Genomic DNA, 26338 nt, shown 5'->3' on the forward strand with positions numbered 1-26338 from the left:
TGCCGGCTGGAGCAGCGGAGGCAGAGGTCTCCCCGCGGTGTGCCCTGGGGACCTGGCCAGCCGCCCTTGCCCCAGTGACATGCAGGCACAGGCTCCTGGGACAACACACCCACCAAAGGCAGCGGCAGCTGTTACTTCTAAGCTGGTCAAAAGTCTAGATCACCCAAAATTTTCCCTTCCGGATCACCTTGAGCATACAACAGGATAAAAAAAGGGTGGAAGTAGCGGGGGAGCATGCATGACACCTTTGGAGTGGAAGAGGACATGCGAGAGCACCTCCCTGGCTGGTTACAGCAAAGCAGGAGAAATGAGACAGGTTATTACTTATTGCTGGCAATGTGTGAATATTCCCCATTGGGGGCTCTCTTCCCTCTCTTTCTCTTTCTCCCTAGGAGGCTCCTGTTCCAGATCTGCCTGCTGTGCATTGGCTGCCAATGAGTAGTGGCCCCTTGGGGGGCCACCTGCTTTCACCCTGGCTTCAGGTCCCCCTCTGGCCCTGCTCCCCAGCCTCTCCCTGTGGAAGGGAGGGAGCTCCAGTGCCGGGAAACAATCTGGAACTGCATGATCTTTAAGGTCCCTTTCAGCCCAGGACATTCTATGATTCTACGAACCTGCTGTCTTAGAATTCAATAAATCCACAGGAGAGGTCGAAGCAGCGAAAGAGCCCTGCCTGTAGCTCCCCATCCAGGGACGAAGGAAGCCATGCTGGCTGTGTAGGACTGGCAGCACGGATTTGTGCAAAGAAAGCTGCCCCCTTTGAGGAGACAGTGCAGTTGTGGCTGTCGTGGCTTACAAAGTCAGTGCTGACTTCTTTATTTTTAAAATCAGAATCTTCCCACGTGCTTTAAATATTTGCCAGTGTCACACTTATCTGCTTAAAAAAATACATATCCCATATGTGGATTTCAGGAGTGAAACACACTGAGACCCCCCTACCCCTCGCTCTGCTCTTGCACACGCACAAACGCACACACATACAGAGCAGCTCTGTCAAATACTGGTTTGGTACTTCCCATGGTGTTTTCTCCAACACAGAGAGGGAAAAATGTATCAGCACAATCATCTCCAGCTAAGTAGCTCAGCAACACTTCCCAAAAGTGAAGATCCTTGGAGCTGGAAGATGAGGTGGATAAAAATTACCCACCAAAAAACCACCCCCAAAAATAAAAAAAATTAACATTTTATACTGTATATTTATATCTCTCATAGGCTGCTTATACCTTAGTTGTTTAACTCCCAAACACACATGCCACCTTTGCTTTATCCTCTTGGATTGTGAAGCCAATCTTATAAAATTCATACACCTCCCTTCCCTCCCCTTCCCCACCCCAAAAACTGTATATTGCACAGTGCCTTTCAGACCAGGAACAGGGCTGTGGGTGAGTGAGTGTCTTCCTCCAGTTAAGAACAAAGACATTATTTCTTTTATTTACAAAAAAAGGAGAAAAAAGTTTCCACACAAAAGCACTACAATGGTAACTCCCTTTGGTAAAAAGTGTAATAAATGTCTCCATCGGTCTGTCTGTCTGTCAGTACTAATTATCAAGCCACCTGGTACTATGGTACACAAGAAGCTAGTACAGTTATGCTAGCACATTGAGCATACTTTCTTTAATTAAAAAAAAAAACAAAACAAAACAAAGCAAAACAAACCAACCAACCAACAAACAAACAAAAACCCCCAAAAAATTGACAATTTGTACATTTATTTACAAAAAAGGAGGGTAACATGTTAAAATCGTGTTGTTCTCTGCTGTGTGTGTGTACGTACATGTGTGTGAAAAGCTGGTGCATGGCACTAGGAGAGTCTAGTAAACAAGCAGGTACAAAAAAAAAAAAAAAAACCAAACCAACCCAAAATAAAAATAAAACAGTTCCACTGGCACTAGAAAGGACAGACCGATCTGCACGGGGTGAGTCCAGCCTGGGAGGGAGAAGAGGGAGCGAGAAAACCCAGGGTCTGCTGCCCCATGGCCCCGTGCCAGAGCCCATAAAGGGAGGAGAATCCAGTGGTGACAGGCACCTGGGGATTTTGGGGACACATCCAAGTGGTCCAGTGATGGAGAGCATCCAGTTCTCCTTCCTCGCCGCTTAGGGCCTCCGGGGAGTCAAAGCCTCAACGCTGCTGGTGTGTACGAGCTCGTTGTGTTTCTCTGGGATGGCTCAGTTCAGAGAAGGGTCCTTCTCACCCAAAAAGGGCCGGCAGCCCATGGTCCTAGGCGGAGATCCACATCCCCACAGGGAATCCCGCTGGTGACGGGTTGTACCAGCCACGCACTAGTCAAGTGGCCACGTGTTACGGAGATACACAGTGAGGGGAGAAAGGCGTCTTCCTCCTTCCCTGGATGCGCGCGCACACACACACACATCTCCCGGGCTCTTCCCTCGCCCCGGGGGACCTTTAGGGTGTCTTGAATATTGTGCTGTATTTGACACGGTACTTGTTGATGCTGACAAAGTGCAGGGTCTCTGTGTCACAGGTGGTGGTGCAGGGCACCAAGCCCTCCAACCCTTCACCCATGAGCCACTTGTTTGTCTCGGTTGCCATTTCGCGGGGCACGTGCTCCTTGGTCCATTTGTCCACCCAGGCCTGGAACCGCTGGTGCAGCCGCTTGCTCACTCTTTCGTGGGACTACAGAAACAGGGAGAGGTGTTAGAAAAAGGCAGCTTTGGCCCCCCAGACTGCAGCATTACACAAAGCTTGGCTACTGGTTGACACAACCAAGGGGATCAAACACAGAAGGAATTTGTAACGCAGACACTGGGAGGGACAGACAACAGAGCGAAAACTCTGATTAAGGTCCCCCAGCTCTTCCTCTCCAAGAAAATTAGTAGCAAAATGTGCTCAGAAATACCAAAAGGTTTATGCTCTTTGTTTAGTACAGCAGCTTTCAGGCTGGCAATACAGAACATATCCCATGGGAGTCTGAAACTTGCATGCCCAGCTCAGAGTCCCTTCTGCATTGCCCAGAAGATGCTGCTGTCTCCCTTCTCCTCCAGCACCCCAGACCAGGCAAGCCCTGCTCTTCCCAGCCCTCAGGGTCTGTCTCCAGTTCCCACAGAGGGGTACAGTTCTCAGGAAAGAGCAAGCTGAACATGCATTACACATATTGGGGACACAACTACCATGGAAAATTAAGACTTGGGTCAGGCCTAAAAGGCTTGAGAAGCTCTGGCTTAACAGAAACATCAGGAGAGGAAGAACTGTGCACATTTTTGAGCAAAAGTGTCTGCCTAAGGAACGTAAAATCCCAGACAGATGGTATAAAGCCATGGCTACAGTCATAATTGAAAACAGCCAATATAATTAAACCTCCAGATTAAAATTTATGGATTTTATTATTTGTTTTGTTCTTCTCCCAAAGACTGACTGCTTTGTGGTGTTAACTGCTGAATCCAGTAGATTTGTATCCAAAATAAAATGTAACTTCCACAGATCCTTCAATGTATTCCAGTAATCAAGGGCTATGCTGCATGTTATATATTTAACACTTCAAGAATCTGTGTTCGAGTTCTCTGTTTATGAGCTTAACTTTTCCTTGAGGTTTGTGCCAGTTGAATGGGACAGATGGAATTCAACCAAAATCCTCACTATCAGCGTTCCAAAGAGTCACTACTGCAATAAAACATTCATCTGAAGTGGATGCGAGTTTAACAGAATTACTTTAAAACTAATGAAATAAAACCATTATTTGTATCTCATCAGGAAGAAACGTGGTAAGTAGTTGTTTTATGAATCTAAACACATGACTGAAGTTGATGGAAATATTCCCATGGGACGAGAAAAGGAGAGTTGTCAAAGCATTCAGACGACCAAATCAGCTTTCTCCAATGGAATCCTCCTGAATTTCACCAATCCAGAGTCACAAGCTCTTGTCATCCTAACTAAACCCAAATCTTTACAGCTCCAGAGCACCCAGAGAGGCAACGCTTCCTTCCCCTCCCCTGGGTCCCAGGAAACACCATCAGCCCACCCCAGTTCTCCTGCTGGCTCCTACCTGCTGAGCTCGCAGCAGCGCGGTCCTCCTGTACATGTAATCCTCTGATTTGATCACGTACACCATCTTGTAGGAGTTCAGTTTGAATTTACACTCCAGCTTGTCCAAGCTCTCCACGTTCTCCATGGACTTCTTACTGTTTCCTTCCTTCCCTTCCTTCTCCTGCTGCTCCCGACCACGCTGACACTTACGGATCCGCCTCAGATTCCTGCAAAATCAGAGAAACGCTCTTGGAATTAGTGCTCACTCTCTGGCACTAGCAGGCTGGATGTAGCTGGTGGATCTCAAGGCCAGGCTGGATGGGGCTTGGAGCAACCTGGCCTAGTGGAAGGTGTCCCTGCCCATGGCAGGGAGTTGGAATTAGATGGTCTTTTAAGGTCCTTTCACAGCTCAGCCTGGCCACTCACCTGGGCAGGAAGACAGGTTTCTGGGCCAGGTGCTCCCGGAGCTCAGGGGAGGTAGAATCGGAGTTGACGTAACGCTCCACATAGTCTGACCAGCGCTGAAAGCAAGCACAGAGCACACATCAGCCACTGCCTTCCCACCAGACGTGGGATGGTTAAGGATGCTAAGCTAAGGAAGTCATACAGATGGACACAAGATCACTTTTGAAGGCTCTGTGCATCTTATCCCCAAAAAGGCAGGTACAATGTTTCTCTATAGGGTTTTGAGCATATTCTAACACAAAATAAGCCAAGAAGAATTTGCCTGCTCATTGAAAGCTTTATGGCATGCTTTGATGTTTCTTTGTCTTGTGCTAACACACTACACCACCAGTCAACTGGACACACTCGTCCAGTGGAATGTTGACCCTCACAGTCAGCTCTCTGGACAAGCTATCCATACCTCGGCTTCCACAGGGTCATCTGAGTTCTCCTCTTCTGTATCCAGAAGCTCAATGGTTAACTGAACTTGACCTCTGCTCTGAATGAACATCAGCTATAAAGAAAGAGCAGAAGGGACTTCAGTAATATGTTTGAAATAGAAAAAAACACCTTCACATCCCACTGGGGCAAAGGGAGAACGAACAAAGTTGGCAGAGTTTTAAGGGAAACCCTCTTGAGCCCCCAAAATGAGTCTGAGGGCAAGGGAAGAGATATTATACACTGAGGCTTTTATCCAAAGTACTTTACAGGCTCAGAAAGGGCCTGACCACTTCCTGCCTCTTTGGCAAAGGAAGTATGGATTTGATTAGCACAGGTTTATTAGCAATGTATGCAGGCAGCAGGGATTTAATGCCCAGGCAGTAGTAGCAAATCTCCCCACAGTCAACAAAATTGAGACACCAGAGAAACGGGAGAGTTTGAACTACCAAACTAAAACCAGTGACAGCCAAGCAGCCAGTATGATACAGCCCAAAGCTGCTGTGAAGCACAGGGGATACTGACTGGTGTTCCAGGAAATACATTCCTCCTTCAAACCTCATTTCTGAGGGGCCCTTACAGAAACATTAACCTATGTCCCAAAAGCTGGCAACACGTGTGCCGGTTTTGGCTGGGATGGGGTTAATTTTCTTCGTTTTTGGCTGCCTGAACAAGGGTCTTTTTTTAAAAGGCTGGTGCCTCTCCCTTCTTAAAGGGCTCATGCTGCTTTTACACTGTGGTTCACAGCCCAGCTCTACCTTGAAACAGTTCTCCTCCGACATGAGCTGCTCAGCTTTGCGCTGGTACGTGGCCTCCAGAAGCGTACGGGAAGACTGGGAAGCGAGAAGACCTCCCGTGGCTCCATTGCTGTTCTCTGACAGGTAAAGGTCTGTTACCTGCACGCAGATTTCGTCGCTCACTATGTGCTGGAGCTGCAAAAAGGAAGAACAGGGGCAAGGTGTTTGCTGGGGGAGGCTGCTCCATGATCATCAGCACAGAATAGAAAGAAATAAACTGTGAGCTTAAACTAAGCGTTTAAGCTCAAGCAAAAGGAGAAAAGAAAAAAAAAAGTTGAAAAGGCATGAGTTTAGCTTCTTCCAGTTGCAGATGATCACTGCTGCTCTGTAAAAAAGCCATAATAGCTTTAAAAAAAATGAGTAGGTGGCGAAGTACAACTACTCAGAGAAAAACTACAGGCAGGGAATATTCTGATCAGCAGCAGGGGAGGAAGGGCCAGTGTGCTGTGACACAGTATATCCCCTCCTCACCAAGAGGCTGCTGCTGTGTTTGAGGGGAGGGGTGGGAGGTTTAGGATCAAATCCATATTTTGTACAAGTTTAAAAATCAAAAGTCTCTCCGACTGTCTTCTGAGTTCAGTTAATCTCTGGACTGAAGGGCTTCTGAAGAGCAACTCTACCCTTCTGAAAGAGGAAGGGCCTTTCAGGCCATTCCACTTTAAGCCCCTTGTGTTTGTTTTTGTTCTTTGTAGAACAAAAAACACACAATAAGAATTTTTCCCTTGCTCACACATTCTTCCTACCAGCCCAAAAAAAAGGACTGGAGTTTAACAGCCAAAATGAGCTACTCTGGCAGCCAGATAAAAAAGAGACAAACATTTTTAGAAAAGGCACACACTGCTCCTACAGCACTGCTGGAAAGCAAAAGAACTATTTAAATGTCATTTAACTTTTTTTCAAAGTTAAAGCTAAATTAACTCTGGAGATGCTTTAAATACTTACATCCTAAAACATCCAGAAAGCAACGAGAACTATGTACACATGTAGAGGATATTCTCAATAATTTAAATGGATCAGAAATGACCTTCTGCCATGTCTCTACGTGACGGATAAAAACCACCTTGAATTTACCTGCTTTACCCCTGAAATTCTCCCTTTAGGCATACAACACTCTGCCTCCAGTGCGCAGAAAACAACCTGTCTGCTTTTCTCCACCCCGCCCCACCTACTTCCCAGGCTTTGCTGCAGTCACCTGTCGGACGATGCTCTGGATCAGCTTGTCCATGGTGAAGGCAATGTAGGCGTGGATGGTGAACATCTCGCGCAGGGAGTCCTCGTACTGCGACGAGTCCATGTTCCCATCCAGGAGGTTGCGCACCATGTCCAGGAAGGCCGGGTAATAATCCTCAACATCAATGTCCACTGCAACAGGAGAGAAGGGGAGAGGTGAACATACCACCCCCCAAGAAGGGTCGCTCTGAGTTCTGGTCCTCGGGTGACCCATTCAAGCTGAAGAGTTACTGGAATAGGGTTAAACTTGTCTTTTATGAACACAATTAACTCCTTTTAAGGCCACAGTTCTTTTCCTAATCTCTTGCTTTCTACCTCTAGCCTCCTCCATGAGGTCTTTATTTCTGAAAGACTTTTTAAGAAGTTTTTAGTTAGGAAGCTTGAAAGATACTTTTGGGATGTAAGTGTAAAATGAAAGCTGTTATGAAATAACTGCTGCATATTATCCTTCTGCTATTCAAGTCCCATGTTCCCCATATCTTCCCATCTTCCTGGTGCTGCCCAGGGATAAGAAAAGAGAACCCCGAATCTTTAAGGGTCACTGCTGTCACATGCCTGAAGACACCAAACAAGCCCTGTTACCACGCTACAAACGGAAGCACCTTTCTCCCCCAGCCTTCCATCAGAAGTCACTCACTGGGCTCCTTCAGTCGCAGCTGGATGGCAGGACTGTCACTCTTGTCTCGCTTTATGCCCAGCACTTCCCTCTCCCACTCCCGTTCCCGCGTCTCCTCCTCGATCTGCCGCTCGGCCTGGGTGCAGATCCGCAGCAGCCGCAAGCACAGGATCTGGTGCAGCCTCATGAAGATGTACCAGTTGCTGTTAACGTAGAAGAGGTTGTAGACCTCGTCCATGCCCCGCAGCTTCTGGGCCGTCGTGTTGTTGAACATCAGCTTGGTTTTGGGGGGACTGCCCCCAACACCGTTGTGCTTTTTCGCAGCCCCAGTAGCTTCATCCACATCCATTTCCTCTTCTTCCTCCTCCTCCACATCTGAGAGTTCACCTCGCTGAGCAAACAGCAGGTCTGGAATGAAGTGATACATGATCTGCTTGATTTTGTACTTGTCCTCTTTCTGGATTCCCGTCTGCCGCTTCACGTGGTGGATGATGAGAGAAGCAGCATCTTCCAGGATCTGCTTGTCTTCGTAGGCTAGCGAGAGGTGTGGGCCTGTGGCGACTCCAGCATTGTCTTCTGAAGCCTGCTCTTGCCTCTACAAAGGAGAAATACAGCACAGAAATCAGCCTAAATCACTGCCCTCCCCCCAGAAGCCTTTCAGAAAGCTCTGCCAGTGAACAGACTTCCTCCCTCATCGGACAGCGAGGAACAGGAACTGAAACTGCACTAGCAAAGTACATAAACTTGAGGGAAGGAAACTCTTGGTGACTATCTTACCTCATCATAGATGCTTTCAATCTCATTGAGAAGACTCTTTGACCTCAGGACCTTGGTATCATTCTGCTTGAAGTTGATGCCCTGGTGGTCCAAGGACTTCAGGTAATACTTCTCATTCTGCTCTCGCCAGACTTTATTAAATCCTCTCTGGGCTTCTCGCCACTCTTCCTCTTTCATCTTTAACCTTGGATAGAGAAACCAAGAGTGAGCTAAGAGGTGAGCATGTCAGAAAAACCCAGGCCCATGGCTCCTGTTGAGTGTTGAGAAGAGCTGAACTCCTGATGAAATGGGCAGGAATGAAAGATATCTCAAAGAAAGGAGGTTACACCTGGACATGCTCTCTGGAGAAAGAATTCTGTTTTTTTTTTTTTTTTTACATCCAAGTAAAACCACCTAAACAAAGTAGCCCTGCTGTCCACAGTAGGGAGAGGGGATAAAGGGACAGAAAAGCCAAAAGAGTTGGTCCTGGTCTCTCAGAAATATCCAGAAAGTCATGTAGCTCCAGCTGTGCAACAGGAGCAGCTTTGTTTGGATGATGAACAAAGCACAAACACCTGAGTGTCCTGGGAATGGACTCCTGAACCTCGACTCAGTATCCCAAGCAAAGCATCCCTGACTCAGTTCAAGAAGAGTGTCCTTGCAGTAGGGTGGAAAAACTAGGACCTAGGTATCCCAGGAAGGTTGCTACCCCCAGCTCCAGAACCCCAAACACAAGACCAACAGTCCCACAGAGACAAAAAGTGACTGAGAAAGAGTATCTACTGCTCACACATCTCCTTGAGCTCCCCCAAGGAGTTGCAGCATCCACTCCCTTTTCTTAACTGAGGAAGGGGAGGTTGACAACAGAAACAGGACTGGGAATCTGAGGGTAGCACAGCCACCATGATCTGAGCCCACAGCCATGGGACTGGAAAAGGATCATATTTAGCCCTAGGACACTCCACACAGTACAGTTTCCTTATCTTACACATGGTGCTGATGCTGGGGAAGAAACAAGGTTTAAGAGGAGACAACAAAAGCTCTGTATCTTTCCAGTTGAGCTGTAAGGATTTTTTTCAGAAGGGTAAAATCCTCTTTCTAGGTGATTATTATGGAATATACCAACTGACCAGAACATATATGAACTTCTTAATTTCACACAGAATCACAGAATAGTTTGGGTTGGGAGGGATCTGAAAGCTCATCTCATTCCACCCCCATGCCATGGGAAGGGACATCCTCCATTAGACCACGCTGCTCCAAGACCCACCCAACCTGGCCTTGAACACTTCCAGGGATGGGGCAGCCACAACCCTTCAGGGCAAATTTACAGCCTCGTGGAGGTCACACCCCTTAGGGGCAGAAATCAGCCACTTTTCCATAGATTTGGACCACATACGGTGTGTCACCCTTTGGAAGAGCACCTGGGGCAGGGTGCTAGGGCAGTCAGTACCTTTTCAGTACAATGGGAACAGCCACGGACGGGTTCTTCCGAAGCCCATCGATGATGTCGGCGGCTTTGTCAGCATATATCCTCTGGAGAGCCTTGCGGTGAATCACCTCCGAGGTGCCCCCCAGGGTGTTGTCCAGCCGGAATTTGGCCTGCTCCTCGGCAGACAAGCGCGACAGTTTCTTCTGGATTGCCTCGAGAACGCGGATGGTTGCCAGGTTGGTCTCCAAGACAACATCCAGCTGGAGAGAACAGTGCGTTAGCCATCGTTGAATAGACAAAACATGATACTTCACGGAGGCAAACATTCAAGTGACATGAAACAAGAAGCCGTGCCTGTTTAACAAGGTGTACTAGAGCACTTTTGTGTTCAGCTGCTCTAAAACAATCCAATTATATTTTATCTGCTACCTAGATAATACTGCATAAGAATTTAAAGGCTACCAGAATTATACTGTTCGGAAATTACATTTTCCAGCTGGAAATAGAACACAACTGACAGTTAGTCTACAAAAGGATGTGCCAAATCTGAGTGGATTCAGGTAACTGCCAAGCTAACTTCCAGTCAAGATGTCAGTCATTTAACATCCTGAATGTATCGCTTTTCTGATGATTACAGGGGAATGCATGTTCTCATGCACTACGTGGGCAGGATGAACAGAAAATATGCAGCAATTCCATGCTGGCCATTCAACAATTTAATGTGGAGTGGGGTGAACCAAGAGCTCCAAGAAAAAGTGAGGGGCAGCGACGGCAACTTAGTGGTTATGCAGCCACTGCTTCTTGGGAACACAAGGGGGAACACAAGCTTTTATGCCTAAAAATTTTTATTGTAACAGACACAACAAAAAGAGATTCTAAGATGTGGCATTAAAGCTATCATTACATCAAGCTCATTAGCTGTTCACAGAACAGAGTTTTCTGAGACATCAGTCAAGGAGAAAACAATTTACCTCGAAACGCTCGTCCTCACACCTGTAGATGTGCTCTTCGTACTGTGTCTTCTTGGAGCTCACAAATGTGGAATCTTCGGACCAGGATGGGAAGGAGACCCAGGTGTCATTCAAAACCTTTGAGGGAGACAGAGGGAGAACAGGAGTCAAGGTCAGTGTTCCAAGGGGGCCATGCTTGGCCAGCTCCAAGCTCAGTTTTCTGATGGGACGATCTAATTCCCCAGCTGGAAAAACTGTGTGTCCCTTCCAAAGCCCAGCATTCACAGAGCAACCCCAAATAGCCAGAACCCAAACATCCAGGCAGCCTGAAAAACTCACTACGTGGAGCTGTTAGGAAAAAGCTTGCAAGGGAAAAGAAAAATAGAGGTGAAAGGAGCTTTTCTGCTACTTTGGATTAGTCAAGCACAACCAGCTGGTTTCTCGTGTGTTATTCACCACTGCCAACACTGGGTGGTCACCACAGCAGACCTGACAGACAGGATTCGGTTGCTGCCTCCAAATAAGGCTAATTGGGAGTATAAAACATACCCCAGCATCACTTTTCATAACGAAATAGCTGAGCACTTGCAGCTTTCAATATAGGAACAGAACATTAAAAAATAAATAAAAAACCTCCCCAACCTCAAAGATGCTAAGGGCAAAGAAATGATGATTCTGGCAGGCAGTCTTGAAAGCCAGGTCCAGTTTTCATAAACCCAAAGCCTGAACAACTGAGTCATTAGATTCTCACAGGAAGGAAAGTTTGTAATTGTATCACACAAAATGTTTTTGAGAGATGTGTCAGGACTTAAATTAAAAACTCAGCATTTCAGGGAGAAACAAAGAGGCATGTGAGGGAATACATGGGAGAATCTGTCTACGGAAAACGTGATTTTATTTTAAAGCTGGTCTAGAGACAACTCTGAAAGCAGATTAAGTGGGAATTTAGGGGAAAAGGTAGCAATAATCTTGAATTACATACTATCTTGTAAAGGATCCCTGACATTACATTAAGACCACACAGAAAACTAATTCTACCATTTCTTATTTGGAGTGTTTGAGTTTGTAATCTTAATGTTCCTTTCACAGGTTGTACTACATAAAACATCATAAACAAAATGTAGAAGCATTAGGTCAGTAATTAAACATCATAACTATTTAGTGGTTTTTTTTCCAGCTGCTTATCAATGCTCCATGCAACCCTTTCACAAACACCACTGGAGAGGAGCTGATGCCAACCATCAAAGCCACGTGGGTATCCCAACTCCCAGCCAGCTGCCAGCATAACCCAATTCCTAGACTGATGCCTCACCCTATGCAATAGGTTCTGGATATGATCCAGATATTTGGAGGAGTGACACTAGGAGTACCTTGGGTGTGCTCACCTCGGGCTGTGACACGTACCATGATGATCCCGAGCCAGGATGGTGTTGCCCACACACACCTGGGTGCAGGAGCAGCATGGATCAGTGCTGGATCAGCGCTAAGCAGGCAGCTGCCTGGCCCCAGCTCCATGCCCAGCACCACCAGACACCCTAACATCCCCAAGAACCTTTTCGACACCGCGCAGGGATACAAAATAACCCCCCCCTCCTCTTCCATTTTGCTCATCCTTGCTCCAATCCTTTGAAAAGGCTGAGAAGAGCCTTCCTCTGCCACACAGTTCCCACCTTACCTCTTTACACAGCGGAGTCCGCCCCGTGCACTTGGGTTGCTGGTAGCTCTTGGGCAAGGCTCTGTAGCTGGAGCCCAGCCTCTTACAGGAGGCATAGTCTATCTCCATGGCAATCCCCTCAGTGGCCCGTTCCTTTGGATACGTCTCCATGTGAACAGACTCTTTATACCCCAGGAAGTTTTTAAACCAAGTGAACAATTCTGGGAATTTCCTAAAAATAAGAGGAATGAAGTGAAAAACGAGCTGAGTAGAAATCAAACAGTGCTGAGCTGTGATGCTGAACTGATTGCTACAGACAGTGCCCAAGACACCCTCCTGAATTATCAATATGGTGAGAGAGGACTCTCTCTGCTCAATCCCACTTCCACAGAGCCCAGCCAGGTGGGAAGCAGGAACCTGTTGTTGATCAGGTGGTGGACTGCCCTCTTGGTGCAACTAGGGTGCTTTAGGATTAGTGTCAAGCAAGGAAAAGGGGGCAGAGCTTTCGCTGCAAGGAGTGCACTCATGGCAGGGTCACATCTGGGTCTCCCAAACTACCCCTGTAGTGAACTCGTGCCAGATGCCTAGTTGTTTGCCAATGGTTTGAACATTAAACCAGACCTTTCCTTTCCAAAAGCAGCAAGAAACAACTGAAAAGAGATGCTGTACCTACACAGCAAAAGGTTTCAGTGCTGAGCAATTGCTTCAACCAGACTACACAGAGAAGCACAAATCATGGAGAAGCCTTTATCTGCAAGGCCCAAGTTCACCTGTTGGTAAAGTTTCCTGAAGAGTTTATTAGTCTAAAATACTGCATTTGTTCAAATCCACTCATGCAAAGCTCCAGCAATACAAGGAATTGAACCTGTCACTGAAGGTAATTGAATCACTGCTATTCATTGCAAAAGATAATGTCCAACTCTAGAATAAAAAAGCGCTGTATTATACCTTCCCCAATGCAAATATTCATCCCTAGAGTTAGGAGCACAGGCAGTAGATGGGAGAAATACAGATTTACTATTTTTTGTCAAATACTGCACCTTACCTAAAAGTAATATCCTGCTGATGCCTCACTAACTCCAGTGGAGGTACGGAGCAAGTGGAAGCTCCTTGGGGCAGTTTCTTTGCACAGTAGCCACTGTAATAGGGTCCTGAACCCAATTTATTTTGCTACTGCCTTCTCCCTTGGAGCCAGGAACTCAATTTGCAGGTAGAAGGAACATTAATCCTGCTGCCCAAAGTTGATGAGAGGATATCAGTTGGTTTTGGAAGATTAGTAAGAGTTGTTCTGTACAGTACTGACAATCATGGAAGTCATAGTTCCTATTTAAACCATTGTGTTCCTTAACATTTTTGGCTTCACAACAGAATTCAGCCGCTTTTTGGAATCTTCAGTGAGTTTACATCAGCACTCTGGTTTTTTTGAGGGATATTTCCTATATAATTAAGTAGTCGGTCTTTTCTCAAATGACATAATCAGTAATTCCAGAGGAAGAAACTGCAATAACAAGCTGCTAAATAATTTTGTTTGTTCTTCTTGAAAAGGAAGAAACACAGTAAGCAACTCCTCTTGCATGCTGCCTGTCAAGACACAGCTGGGAACCCCTCTCTCTCAGATAAGGAATACGAAAGGGCAGCGCAGAAGACCATGGAAGTCAGCGTTTCTTTCCTGGCTCCACAACAGAAACAGACCAAGAAGATTAAGCTTCTTGCCTTGTGTAAGGAAAGGGGTTGGACTTACCCAAGGAACGGAGAAACCAACTGCACGAGCTCAGCCCTGGAGATAACCTCCTGGTTGAAAATAACCAGGCAGCGGAGGAAGTTTTCATACGCTTCTGTGCTACGCAGAGCTTTGCGGACCTAATGGAGAGGAGAAGAGAGAAAAAGAGTAGCTGTCAGGGTGAGATCAAAGAGGGTGAGAAGCAGGAGACCTGGATTTGACACTGTGCTTCTCACTGCTGCACACAAATCTTTAAGTGAGCTAAATATAGAGAACTTGCCCTGCAAATAGGGCCAGACGAACTGGTACTGATGAGAGCCATCCCCATGCTGGGGATCCCCTGCAACGTCAGCTCTGGGGCATTACTCTAAGAAAGGAGTTGCAAGTGAAGAATTAAGTCCTTCAAAGAACCCCTAACAGCTGGATTACAAAATTGTGGACAACACCAGTCACAACTGCAGCATCACAAACCCACCCAGGTTGCCTTTAAACTCCAGAGAACATTTCAAGTAGGGAGCAGAGGGATGAGACCTGTGCCCTGGGTAACACCTCTCCAGCCTCTGCCTGCTTCCAGCTTGGGTTATCACAGACAATCCTGCTTCTGGAACCCTGATCTTCACAGGATGAGGAAACCAAACTATTCATCCCAACACCATTACCTTTCCCATGGGAACAGTTGGATCTATGCATCAGACTGAGATCTATCATTATTAAGAGATTCATCATTATGGTTATAATTCCACAGCATGGCTTTCTAGGTTTACTCATGTTAACACCTACACATCCTCCAGGCAAGAAATTTGTTCCAGGTTACCATTACCTAGTCTCCAGTACACTGCAAAATTCACCACATCATCAGGGAGCAACCAAGACTGTCATCGACACATGAATATTACTTTAAAAGATTGTTTTAAGATCATTCTATACTCCCCTCTGAGCTATAAGGAAATGTATGGACATCCTAGAGAAGACACCAAGGTACCACTTGGAAACATCCCATATTTCCTTCACTTGTTCTGTGTGCTAAGTCAGCAACAAGTAACAACTGTGCAATTAATTAGATTAATATCTCCGGGGGAAAAAAAACCCCAACCCAATGTAAATGTGAATTAGTTGTTTTGTAAACTGAGCTCCTCTACTGCAGGCAGGTGGTTGTGGATGGGTACAAGCTGTGCCAACACAGTAAGACATGCCATGCACATCATCAACTGTACAGTGATTTCATAAAGGGGAAAACAATTTGGAGTGTGGGTTACAGTGAAAAACTCCCATTCCTGCAAAGAAACTGCAGCAGCAGCGGGTGGAAAGCTGGAGAAGGAGCTTTGGGGAAAAGACACATGTAAAAAATATCACCAGTTTTTAAAAACTGACTTAGAGGTCACAGGATACATCTGAGGTCAAGCTGAGAAATGTTATCAGGGTGGTGTAAACCTCACATAGTTCACTGTGATAAAAATCCAGATGTATACAAACAAAGGACACACACCAACGACACGCAACCTCTGCACCCCATTTCTCACCTTCTCAAAGAAGAGAGATTCTGTCCCCACACCATGCTTGCTGGCTTCTGCCAGAGACTGGTCTTTTAAACCAAGCAGCTTCGGTTTCTTCTGTTAAAATAAAAAAGAAGGGCAAGAAAAAAAATAAAAGGGGTGTTCAGCAAGTTGAGATCATTTGATTATCTATCACAAATGGGTGTCAGCTTCCTGACCCCATCATGTGCTTTCAAATAAAAGAAAGCTTTCTTTTCTGGAAGGAAACAACTATTAAAACTTGTGTTACAAGTTATTAATAAGTAGCATGCAACTCCAAATATTTGTAATATACTGTTGCACTCTTTTCTGTAACTAGCTGATTGAAACAATCACACTACACCATATCTTATTTTTCTAACTAGTTTGCAAAACTACCAGAATAAATGTTTTTTCCTATCGCTCATCCAGTTCTGTAAGTCTTACACCTCCACAGAATTATTATAATGTTTTTCTCTCTTGCATTCCACTGCAAGATCCTTTATTTTCCCTATACCAGCCCTGCCCTCTCCATCCTCAGAAAGGCTGAAAGCTGCCCCCAAAACATGTTTTGTTTTGCTGCTCTTGATTTGAAGAGGAGGAGAAAGGACAGAAGGGGACGTAAATCACTGGATTTAAAAGATACAATTATGCCTGCTAATGTTTTTCGTCACAAAGCAAGATATACTGCCTTCAAATAAAGCAGGCAAACTTATCCTTCATGCATAAACACGAAGCCACCTGGCCACAGGACCATTTTGGTTACACTACAAAGCCTCACTGCTCTCACAAATCGTGTGTCATTTGAAAAGGGCAAACTCTGCTGAGAGAATAATCATTCATCATTGTATTAAAAGGTTTATCACTGGAAAGATGAGCAATCATGATTCCAGTGCATCTGCTCCAAGTTCTACTACAATAAAGCTTTCAGGCACACTTTTATCTTTTCCTCAGCTGTTCTTTTCCTATGTGCCTTAGGAACACTTGCAACAAATTTTGGACAAGTTTATTTTGTGGTATTACTGACACTTGTCTCCACATACCACAACTCCCCCTCATTAAACAATGCTAATAAAAGTATGTATTCCTAATAAAGTGGTGAAAGCCCTATTTTCTCAAGCCATTAAAGTAACTATTCCCACCCTCAGGCACAGGTAACACCACCAGTTTGCAAAAATCAGAGGCAAAGGCTTGTGCTTGGAAACAAGGACTTGCAAAAGCTTCCTTTAAAAGACAAGCATTAGTTTCCAAGTTCTCAAGCTGCAGCCCACACCACAAAAATCACAAGGACTTGGAAAACACATCCTGCTCTGCCACAGCCTCCTGGGACAAACAGATGGATGCTGAAGGAGAAGCTCATACTCTTACCTTCACAGGAGGGGTGGCTCCAGTCCCTGGGTGCCGTCGGATCTGACAGCCGTTCTGGTTGGGTCTTTGCTGCTTGTTGTTGAGCTGTGGCTTCTTCACTGTGCCCCCATGATCATTCCTGACTGATTCCACTTTCTCTGCAGTTGTCTTACTCAACAGCTTGTTCAGAGACAAACCCATAAGACCATTAGGGCCAAGTTCCACACAAAATCAGAGAATCACATAACAGTTCGGACGGGAAAAGATCTTAATGATCATTCAAGTTCCAGCCCCCTGCCATGGTCAAAGACACCTTCCACTAGACCAGGCTGCTCAGAGCACCATTCAGCCTGACCTTGGTCACTTCCCTGGATGGGGCAGCCAGAGCTTCTCTGGATAACCTCTGCCAGGGCCTCACCACCCTCACAGGGAAGAATTTTTTTCTACTATCTAAACCTACTCTCTTTTAGTTTTAATCCATTCCCCCTTATCCTCTTGTAAAAAGTCTGTCTACATCTTTCTTTTAGGTTCCCTCCAGGTACTGGAAGGCTACAGTTAGGTAATCCCTAAGTCTTCTCTTTTCCAGGCTGAACAATCCAAATTATTTCAGCCTTTCCTCACAAAAGAGCTGCTCCATCCCTCTAATCGTCTTGGTGGCCTCCTCTGGACTCACTCTGACAAGTCAATGTCCTTCCTGTGCTGGGGACCCCAGAGCTGGATGCAGCACTGCAGGTGAGGTCTGCTGCTCCTCCAAGCTCTAGATGACCAATGTATTTTACTGCAGTTACAGCAGTCTTAGAACAATCCTTTTAGGTAAAGGAATTGCATTCAAAATAGAGGTTATTTAAAAGACAAGTTACAGCCAGAAAACAGTTATCCTGCTGACCCCATTCCCACATTCACTAAAAGATCACTCCAAAAAAACCCCCCAAAACAGAACCCAAGAAACAAACAGCAAAAGCACATTTTTCTGAACTCTGGCTACGTACAGACCAGCTTTCACTAGGTATTTTAGCCTGTCTCCAAGACTACTCACCACAGAGCTGTTAGCATCAGGCAGGAACTGCCCAAATTCTGAGAGCAGATCCTCCTGGTTCTTGAAGAGGCGAGCCACCTGCGCATACACCTCCTGCTCTGTCAGGGCTGGCGTGTAGTTCCCTCCTGCCTCCTTGGCATTACGCTGCTCCTTCTGCCACAGGAAAGAGAAGTGTCAGAAGAAAAGGATGCACAAACTATTTAAGTGACAAAGAAAAAAATAAACAAACCCTTGGTGATACAAAGAATGAAACAACAAAGGTCTCAGCATCTTAGGTAAACCATCATACCATGTTAATGGTATGATTCTTATATATTATAAATACTTACAGTTATATATACTATAAAATGTATACTAAATGACCAGCTGGCCCTGGACTAGTAGGACACTCATCAAGGAAGGGCTTTTTTTTTTGCTTTTAACATAGAGCTACAGCCACGTTGTCTCTTCCTGACACATATTCATGGAAATACACCGAATCCAATTTTTAAACAGGCATTTCAGACACTTCCAAACAAGGATTAGGAACTCAAATCTATTACTTCATGCTGCCACGTAATCTTTTAACTTGCAAAGATTCTGCTCAGTTTAAGCAGAATTCAAGACCAGGCTGAACAGGGCTTGCAGCAACCTGATCTAGTGGAAAGTATCCCTGTTTATGGCAAAGGGTTGGACCAGATGATCTTTAAAGTCCCTTCCAACCCAAACTACTCTGTGATCACTTGCTGGCCACTGCTAATTGAGCAGAAGACCCAAATGCAAGTTTTGGACAGACACAGTTACCTCCCCAAGGCAGAGAAACAACCGCACATAGACCCAAATTCGTATTTTTAACACTCACTTGATATGTATGGAGGATCTCCAGGAAGGCTTTGTAGATGTCTGGCTGTCCCTGGAACCGATTCTTGATTTTGTTGACATAGTTGATGGCATGATTAAACTCCACGGGCTGATTGTTCTGCAGGGATGGTGTGGTTCCCAGAGAGATTGTCACGGGCGTGTGGGGTTGGACCGGCGGCGAGCGCGGGGATGCGTACGGTGGAATCGGGGGAGTTTGCTGGCTGGCAGGAGTATGTGCCTGCAACTGTGATGGCTGAGAAGAAAACAAACTGCGTTAGAAGTTAGCAGATTGCTTTATGTTTGGGATAAAGGCCCTTTTAAATCCACTTACGGACAGATAAATATTTAGTGGGCCAGCAAAGATTAAACCGCATCAGGAAGACAAAACACCAGGACCATTCAAGTTGCTGCAATTAAGCTCATTTCCTTTGTTAATTCCTTTGGACTGCAACCTGACAAGAGACACAAAGTACCTCAAAAATTTAACAGAGCCATAATGTATAAGTATGGTTTGCTCCAACACTAAGTTATTTTGCCCCTAGTGAAGAATTCTGGAATGTATAAAGGCAATAGCAAGGGAAAACTGGAATTTCTTGACACAAAGAGCAGACAGCAAGTAATTCTTTTGAAAACTCCTAATGGACACCAAACAGCCAGGGGAAATTTAGTTTTGAGGTGGCAGTTTTAAATGAAAATGGAAGTACTTGTCCCCTTCATCTTTTGAATTTCAAAACTTGTATTACACAGAATTTTCAGGATTGACAGTGTAGACAACTGTCTTAGAATTGCCAGAAATATCCTGTTACAAGGTCCTGCCTTGCTCACCTACGGCTTTACCTGCCTGGTAGGGACATTACCTCACTATTTAGCCTGTCCCTCAGTTTCATTTTAAAGTTTCAGCAAAGATAGTTTAACTTTTTGCAGGTTGATGGGGAGAAAACCCACTTATCCCATGGTGCTAAGGAAGAGACTGCTAGCTCTCCACTGAGAGCACGTAATACTTCTTTGGAAAAAATACTTGAAATCTGGCACAGCTAAGTTCATTCTGAAATGATTTGCAGTTTCCAACTTTGCAAACCTCTTACCATGTGGTTGTTTTTTTTTTGCCATTTCTGAACAGGAGGTTGCACATCCCCACAATGTTTGTCCAGAGATCAGCTAGCTGCCACATTCTAAATCCTGCTGCTTTTTAACTGCATATTCTCCCCCCTTTTTTTTTTTTTTGTTTTCCAGCCAACTGTTAGCTAACTGTGCAGTTTGGGGATTAACCCTCGAAACTTAAGAGATTCTTTCCCTACCTAAGACTCTGAAATATTGCTGCATTTTGAGGTTAAAATCCATGATATTTTACCTAGAGCAATCTCCTTGCATGCCTATTATCATATTCTGTTTCCAGTCACGTAAAATACACCCTTTGGACAGTAGCATCTGGATTACATCTAAACCAGAGTCAAATTCCCTTTGTTATGGAAAGGTCTCTGTTTTGGGCACAATACCAACAGTCAACATCATGGTCACCTTGCCTAAATTCTTGCCCTGTAGATGTTGCCTGCACCCATCCAGCTGATGTCTGAATCATAGTCTAGTCAAACTCCTTTACAAAAATGATCCAGTCTGAAAACAAGACTTCAAGCAATGCAGAAGCCACCAAATAACAAACCAGGGTTTCCTAAAGGCTTAATTGCCCCAGGCATTTGAAAGCATACACACACTTTCACACCAAAAGAAACATCTTTATCACAACCTCTGTTTTATGAGGAATTTCTTGGGACTTCAGTTATTCTAAGACAACATACACACAAGCAGGCAGTTAATGTGTTCCCAGTGCTTTTAACTATGAACCTTTTTCCCAGCGTTGCTGAATCACTTCCTGAATAACATGTGTCCCATTTACCAGATGCTCTGAGTGTCTTTCAGTTCTCCACTGACAGCAACAAGGCTTTTGCAAACCATTAATATTTGGAAAAGTTCACTTGAATTGCTATCAAATTAGCTATGACTGCATCTTGAAGTTGGGAAATGAGGGACTACTACGACAGCAGAAGCAGAATGCGTGGAAGTTCACAAATACTACGGAAAAGCAGCGTGGAAGTTAATTTTTCACTCTCTAGCTCCACACCAGCTTCAGCTGGAGGCAGCAGGTTCCCTGTGCTATCAGTGTAGGTCACCCAAAGCCTCTCACCTTGCTGATTTTGGCAGGTGTGGGCTGCGGCGCCGGCTGTGCTGGTGTCGGGGTCGACTGCGCTGAAGGCTGCGATGGATGCTGCGGCTGGGGCTGGGGCTGGGGCTGCAGGCCATGAGTGGGGATCTGGTGAACCTGCCCCGGGGTTGTCACGTTCACCATATCATTGGTCTGCACCTCAATCTTGTAACCAGGTGGCAAGAAGGTGTTGAAACCCATGATCAGGTCTGGGTGGCCCTTGAAGAGCTGCGATACGCGGCTGATCACTCCCGGAGTGTCGATGCTGAGGAAGGAACAAGGTAACAACCTCATGATCCTCTGGGACCTTTCAGTGGGACAAAGTTCTCCACATAGGAATTCTCCATTAGGTTTTCTCCCTTATTACCTTTAGCCTATGAAACAATGCAAAACTGATTCCTATAAACACATCACTGAACTGAAGAGTGATATTAACATTATTTTATTAGCCCAGCCAGTATTTTATAATCTACAAGATCTAGTCCCAGGTCTGACCATTATTAATGGGCAGACAACCAGACAGTCAGATGAATCAGCTATCAAGGCTGAACTTGTGAACTCCCACTCTAAGCAGAGATTTCGTATAAATGAAGGGATGCATTTAATTTTCAGAAAATAAAGCACACAACTGCTTTTATATCATTGTCCAAGTGCATTCATCTGCACACAAAGGACAGAATTTAGCTCCTGCCCTGTACTCCCATGTCCACTTACACTCTTTCTAACCTGGAAAGAAGAAGCAAAATGCAGCTCATTACCTTTGAGACTTGAATTCCTTCATAATATCCAAGAAATCATTGTAGACCTGCGGCTGGCTACCAAACTGCAGCTTCACCTGATCAAGGTAAGATAATGCATCCTCCACCTAGAGACAGACCAGATGGGTTATATTAGCAGAGAAGTCTTGATTTCACCTCCCATTGTTCTGTAAAACACATGTTATTTGAAACACAGCTGTCAGCCCTGAGCCTGGGCAAGGAATTAAGGAGCAAAAAGCTCATGAGCCTGGTTAGTGTACTACCAGCACCATTTCAGTACGAGGTACTCACTCCCCACTCCTGCCCACGAGATAAAACTGTACCAAAAAGAGACAAAAAGGAGGGAAAAAAAAAAAGCAACAGAGATCAGCAGAATTACTCAGAGAAAAACATATTCCAAATTTACCATTGCTGAAGTGACTGCTAGGACAAACAGAACTAGACTGAGTATTTTTCCTGCATTCATATGTGGAAATTATTATGGAAGTCTAAGAATAAGCTGAAAGTGGAAATGAGATATTCAGTGTAGTAGATGTCTGCCAGGTACACGCTTGCACTTCTCTCAAAAAGCCAGACATTTCATTTCGACATAGAAAGGTTTCGAAAATGGCAACTGTGGGCGGTAAATTGTTTTACACCTCAAACAGCAAGAAGTTTATGAACTGTTCGTGTACCAACAGCAAATTTTCAGAGGTACTGAAAGAACAGTCACATCCTAATGTGAGAGCTCTGGGTCTCTGTGTCCCAGCCAGCCCACATGCTCGGCAGCTGCACACAGGACCTCTCTGAAATGTCTGAAATGAAACAACAGCAAAGGAATAAAGGCTCATGTATAACCCCAACCTTGCATTACCAAAGGATTTTCCATGGATTTCACTGGGAGAAAGAACTACTCTTTTAGAAACTGTTTTGAGAGCTCTGCAGAAATGAAGTGTCCCACATTCAGCAAGAGGGTTCCACCAAAACCAGAAAAGACTCACGACAATATTTGGAAGAGACTAAGAAACGGGCATCAATTGATATGTATGTGCCTTCTCCAAATGTGGCTACTCACAAGGGTTATTTTTGGTGGACTTTTCTTCTTGTTTAAGGATTTTACAGCATGTAATCTGAGAATAGAGCCGTCCTTACTCCCAAATTACTCCCACACAACCACCCACATATGCCATGTGTTCAGAAAAGCACCAAATGTTTTGGCAATTTAACCCATTCATACAAATACTCTGAGTAATACTTTTTTTCCTTTTCCTTCCTGCCCCAAATCTTTTTCTAGCAAGTCCAATTTTTTTTTAATATGGTATTTGAAACAACAGGGGTTTCAGCAGAAAGAGAAGTCCATTTCTGCATTCAACAGGCTTTTCCAAACATGAGAAAAATCTACTCCTAGTCAAGAAAGCTTTTAGAAGGTCAGCAGCAGGGAGGTAAAATGGATAGAAAAAGGTCCCTGGCTGCCCAGTGATTTAGGGAGAGGTTGTCTTACTTCAGGCAGCACTGCTTGGCCTTACCTTGAGCCTCTGGAACTGCTGCTGGCCCTGCACGGGCACGGCTGGGGGCGTGGGGTGTGTGTGGCTCTGCACCACCTGGCTCCCGTGGGGCTGCACTGGCGCGGGGTGGTGGTGGCCACTGTGGACGGTGGCGATGGCCGGCCCGTGGCTGCTCGAGCTCTGTGGCACGGCTGACACCTGGCAAGACAAAGAGGATGTCACGTATGGCTACGGCTTTGTGGCAGGAGAGCAGGGTTAGGCCTCCCAGACGCAGAAATACAATTCTAAGGAAGCAGAAGACAGTCAGTTTGTGCTTTAGCCACGACTGCTAACGACCTCGCTCAAAACATAGCTGTTGTTTTCCTCAATGAAGACCCAGAGAGACCTAAAAACAAATCAAGACAACTCTCATCCTACACTCTAAATACAGGAGAGCCCTTCTTGCAAACACGTTCCAAACACAGGTTGTCCCCAGCCTGCACACTCGCTGGCTGTCCAGTGACATAAAGGCCTGCAAAAGGAGGATAAAATGTGATTTTTAATCTGACAAGAGTCAAGGTTCTCTCCTTTCCCATCACAAGTACTAATCTGAGTTAATGAATCTTTACGAGCTTCTACACTCTTGACATTCAGTTGGGGAACTGAAAGTCAAATTCTGGCTCTCTGGCATCAGCAGGCTCAAGGGAAAACTCAGCTTGGTATTTCCCCTAGAAAAACGGGGAAAGGAACAGAAGGTTCCTTTTGGGTCTCCTTCAAACCTTAAACCAGGAAAGTTTCAATCCGGAAAATCATTTTCGCAAACCCAGTTTTCCATTCAAGCCTCTTTTAGATGGGATATACTTTATTTAATCCTCATGAACAAGGAAAGATTCGCTTGCTGATCCATTCAAGTTCTTTTTAGGAAGCATTACCAGCATCAACACACCCTGCTCCAGCCCCTGCAAGGGTCTGCCTGTAGCTCCTTAGCTGCTACTATCAGTGTGAACATCCCCTCTACAGAAGCAGGAATGAAGCTGTGAGTAAAATCAGGCACTAGACAGGGAGAGCAGCCCACCAGCAACACAAGTGTGGAAGATGCAACACGCCAGACACATGGCAAAGACAAATATCACACAAACAGCCTTTCCCTGCTCTTTCAGTGAGAGCTATCTCCAGTGCACTCCACGAGGACAATTTTTTCCCTGTTCCCAGCTGCCAGCTCCTTGCAAAGATGGCAAGAGAGGGAAGAGTGCCACCTAATGACTCTGGGGTAATGTTTTCTGAAAAATTTCAATTTTCTTGAAAGTCTTCAATCTAAATGCCGATCTAGTCTGTTAAGCTTGAGATCACCCAAGATACTGTATGTCTGTTACAAGAACAAAAAAAGAAAAATGCTGAAAAAAAAGAAAAATGGAGGAAAAGCCCTCCACAAACCTGCCTCTGAGATTCAGATACCAGGGTGTGAGAGAATCACTGGGAGAATGGCGTTCAAGAAAGCCAACTTTTTTTTTGTGAATGAAGCCAACAGTCCCAAAGCAAGTGCCGAAAACGAGACGGGTGATGAGTACATTGCCCAATTTGGTTTTTTAAGGAAACCCTGGTTACTGAAACAAAACCTTGTCTCGAATACAGAATTCTGTGGTGAAACAGCAACCAGGTTACTTATGTCGGGGCATGCTCTCTTGGGCTCTGTTACCTCGGCACATCCTTTGTGCCTTTAGACACGCCTCTCACATCACCCCTCTCCTAAATATCTAAAAGAAGTCACGATAACAGTGTAAACAAAAATGCAAACAATCTTAACAATCCGAACATTATAAGTGACCAAGTTTCGCAGTGATCCAGCACATTGCTTGCTTGACTACTTATACTTCTATCGTAAACGTTTTTTTAAGACCTTCTTATATTCCTATAGGGTAGTGCAACTTGGAGAGATAACTTAGCTCAGAGCTGTGGCTGAGGGATGGGCACACGCACCTGGTAGCTGGGAGTTACCGAGTACTGGATCCCCGTGGCAGACTGCATGGTCTCCGAAACCGCCTCATAGACCGGCGGGGCCGGAGCGAGCACACGGTGCTGGTGTGGGAAAGCTTCGGTGCTGCTGGTGATACGTCTCTGCTGCGACGCATACACAGGTGACTCCTGCTCGTCCAATCGCCGCTTCATTCTGAACTCATGCTCGGCAAGCACCACAGAAACCTGTTAAAAACAGAGCAGTCAGCGCAGAAGGAATCGACCCGTCGCTCCCTTCCGGCGCCGCGCGCGATGCAGAGATCGCCGCGAGCAAGGTAGGGCGAGTTTCTGTCTGTTCAGGTACCGATATCTTGAGATGGGAAAGCGGAATTAAAGATTCAGCTCTCAGCACAAAAAATGCAATCGTGCCTTATCACAAAAAAGTAGAGCCTTACTGTCATATTTTCAAAGTTAATGATTTCTTCAGTCTCGCTTAAAGGATATTGCTCACTTGGGGCATCTTAAACACGCGCAGACCTCGAGCAATGCAAACCTCATGAATGCAGTGTTTGAGCACAACAGACTGGGGAAGGATGTGTTACCTACACACAAAAAAGCCTCCTGGACAGTCCAGATAGGATGACAGACAGCTGTGAGAGATGCTTTCAAATGTGGGAGGAAGGAGGCAAAAAGCAGGATGCGTAATGAGATTCTGAAGTCACTTGCAAAGCCCCAAAGAGTTCTGCATTTAATACACACAGGCAACTTCAGGGAAAGCCACAGGTCCACTACCCCCCAGGAGTATTTTGGATACCACATGCCACACACCTGTGGTCCTGCCAGCACCCTGGCCACACTCAGTAGCACCAAGCCAAGGTGTGTAAAAGGGAGCAGTGCTAGCAGGCACAGTGGCTGGATTCCTGCATGCCTGCCAGGGGTGCCAATAAGCACAGATCAGCAGCTCTCTCACTTACTCCCCAGTATTTTTCTTCATGTTCCTGCCCTACTCTGAGCTGGTTTTATGCAACTTCATTTCACTCCAAATCTGACAGGTCATTCTGCCACTGTCCTGCTGCAAAAGGACCCATGAATTCTTGGCTCTGCTGGACTTAACTACACATCTACTCTTTTCTGCAAGCAAATTCCAGTGCTGTTTTCTGTCCACTAATAGTTATTGCCATCCTGTTCATCAAAGCACAGGCAGCCTATTAGGG

At 45.4% G+C, this 26338-nt stretch overlaps 1 protein-coding gene across 1 annotated transcript; it reads right to left on the reverse strand.

Annotated features, from left to right (window-relative positions):
- Window positions 1-1401: 1401 nt before the first annotated feature.
- SIN3A (SIN3 transcription regulator family member A) lies at window positions 1402-25392 on the reverse strand. Its single transcript, XM_027657828.1, has 20 exons — window positions 25149-25392; window positions 23214-23390; window positions 21709-21815; window positions 20933-21215; window positions 18752-19003; window positions 17911-18063; window positions 16896-17054; window positions 15537-15626; window positions 14038-14156; window positions 12318-12528; window positions 10664-10780; window positions 9714-9952; window positions 8282-8465; window positions 7526-8099; window positions 6851-7020; window positions 5620-5793; window positions 4845-4937; window positions 4406-4500; window positions 3999-4206; window positions 1402-2632 (listed from the first exon to the last, which is right to left on the reverse strand). Exons 1-20 carry the CDS (start codon window positions 25335-25337, stop codon window positions 2402-2404), a joined length of 3825 nt encoding a protein of 1274 aa, XP_027513629.1. The 5' UTR covers window positions 25338-25392; the 3' UTR covers window positions 1402-2401.
- Window positions 25393-26338: the final 946 nt, after the last annotated feature.

Source organism: Corapipo altera, unplaced genomic scaffold, assembly GCF_003945725.1.
Source record: "Corapipo altera isolate COAL_440 unplaced genomic scaffold, ASM394572v1 308, whole genome shotgun sequence".
Taxonomy (NCBI): domain Eukaryota; kingdom Metazoa; phylum Chordata; class Aves; order Passeriformes; family Pipridae; genus Corapipo; species Corapipo altera.

Coding starts and splice junctions, on each gene's coding strand:
- SIN3A (XM_027657828.1), bottom strand. CDS start 25,337: ATGAAGCGGCGATTGGACGAGCAGGAGTCACCTGTGTATGCGTCGCAG. Junction 21,216..21,708: donor AAGGAATTCAAGTCTCAAAG/GTAATGAGCTGC, acceptor TTCCTTCCTCAG/CATCGACACTCCGGGAGTGA. Junction 17,055..17,910: donor CTGATGCTAACAGCTCTGTG/GTGAGTAGTCTT, acceptor TCTCTGAACAAG/CTGTTGAGTAAGACAACTGC.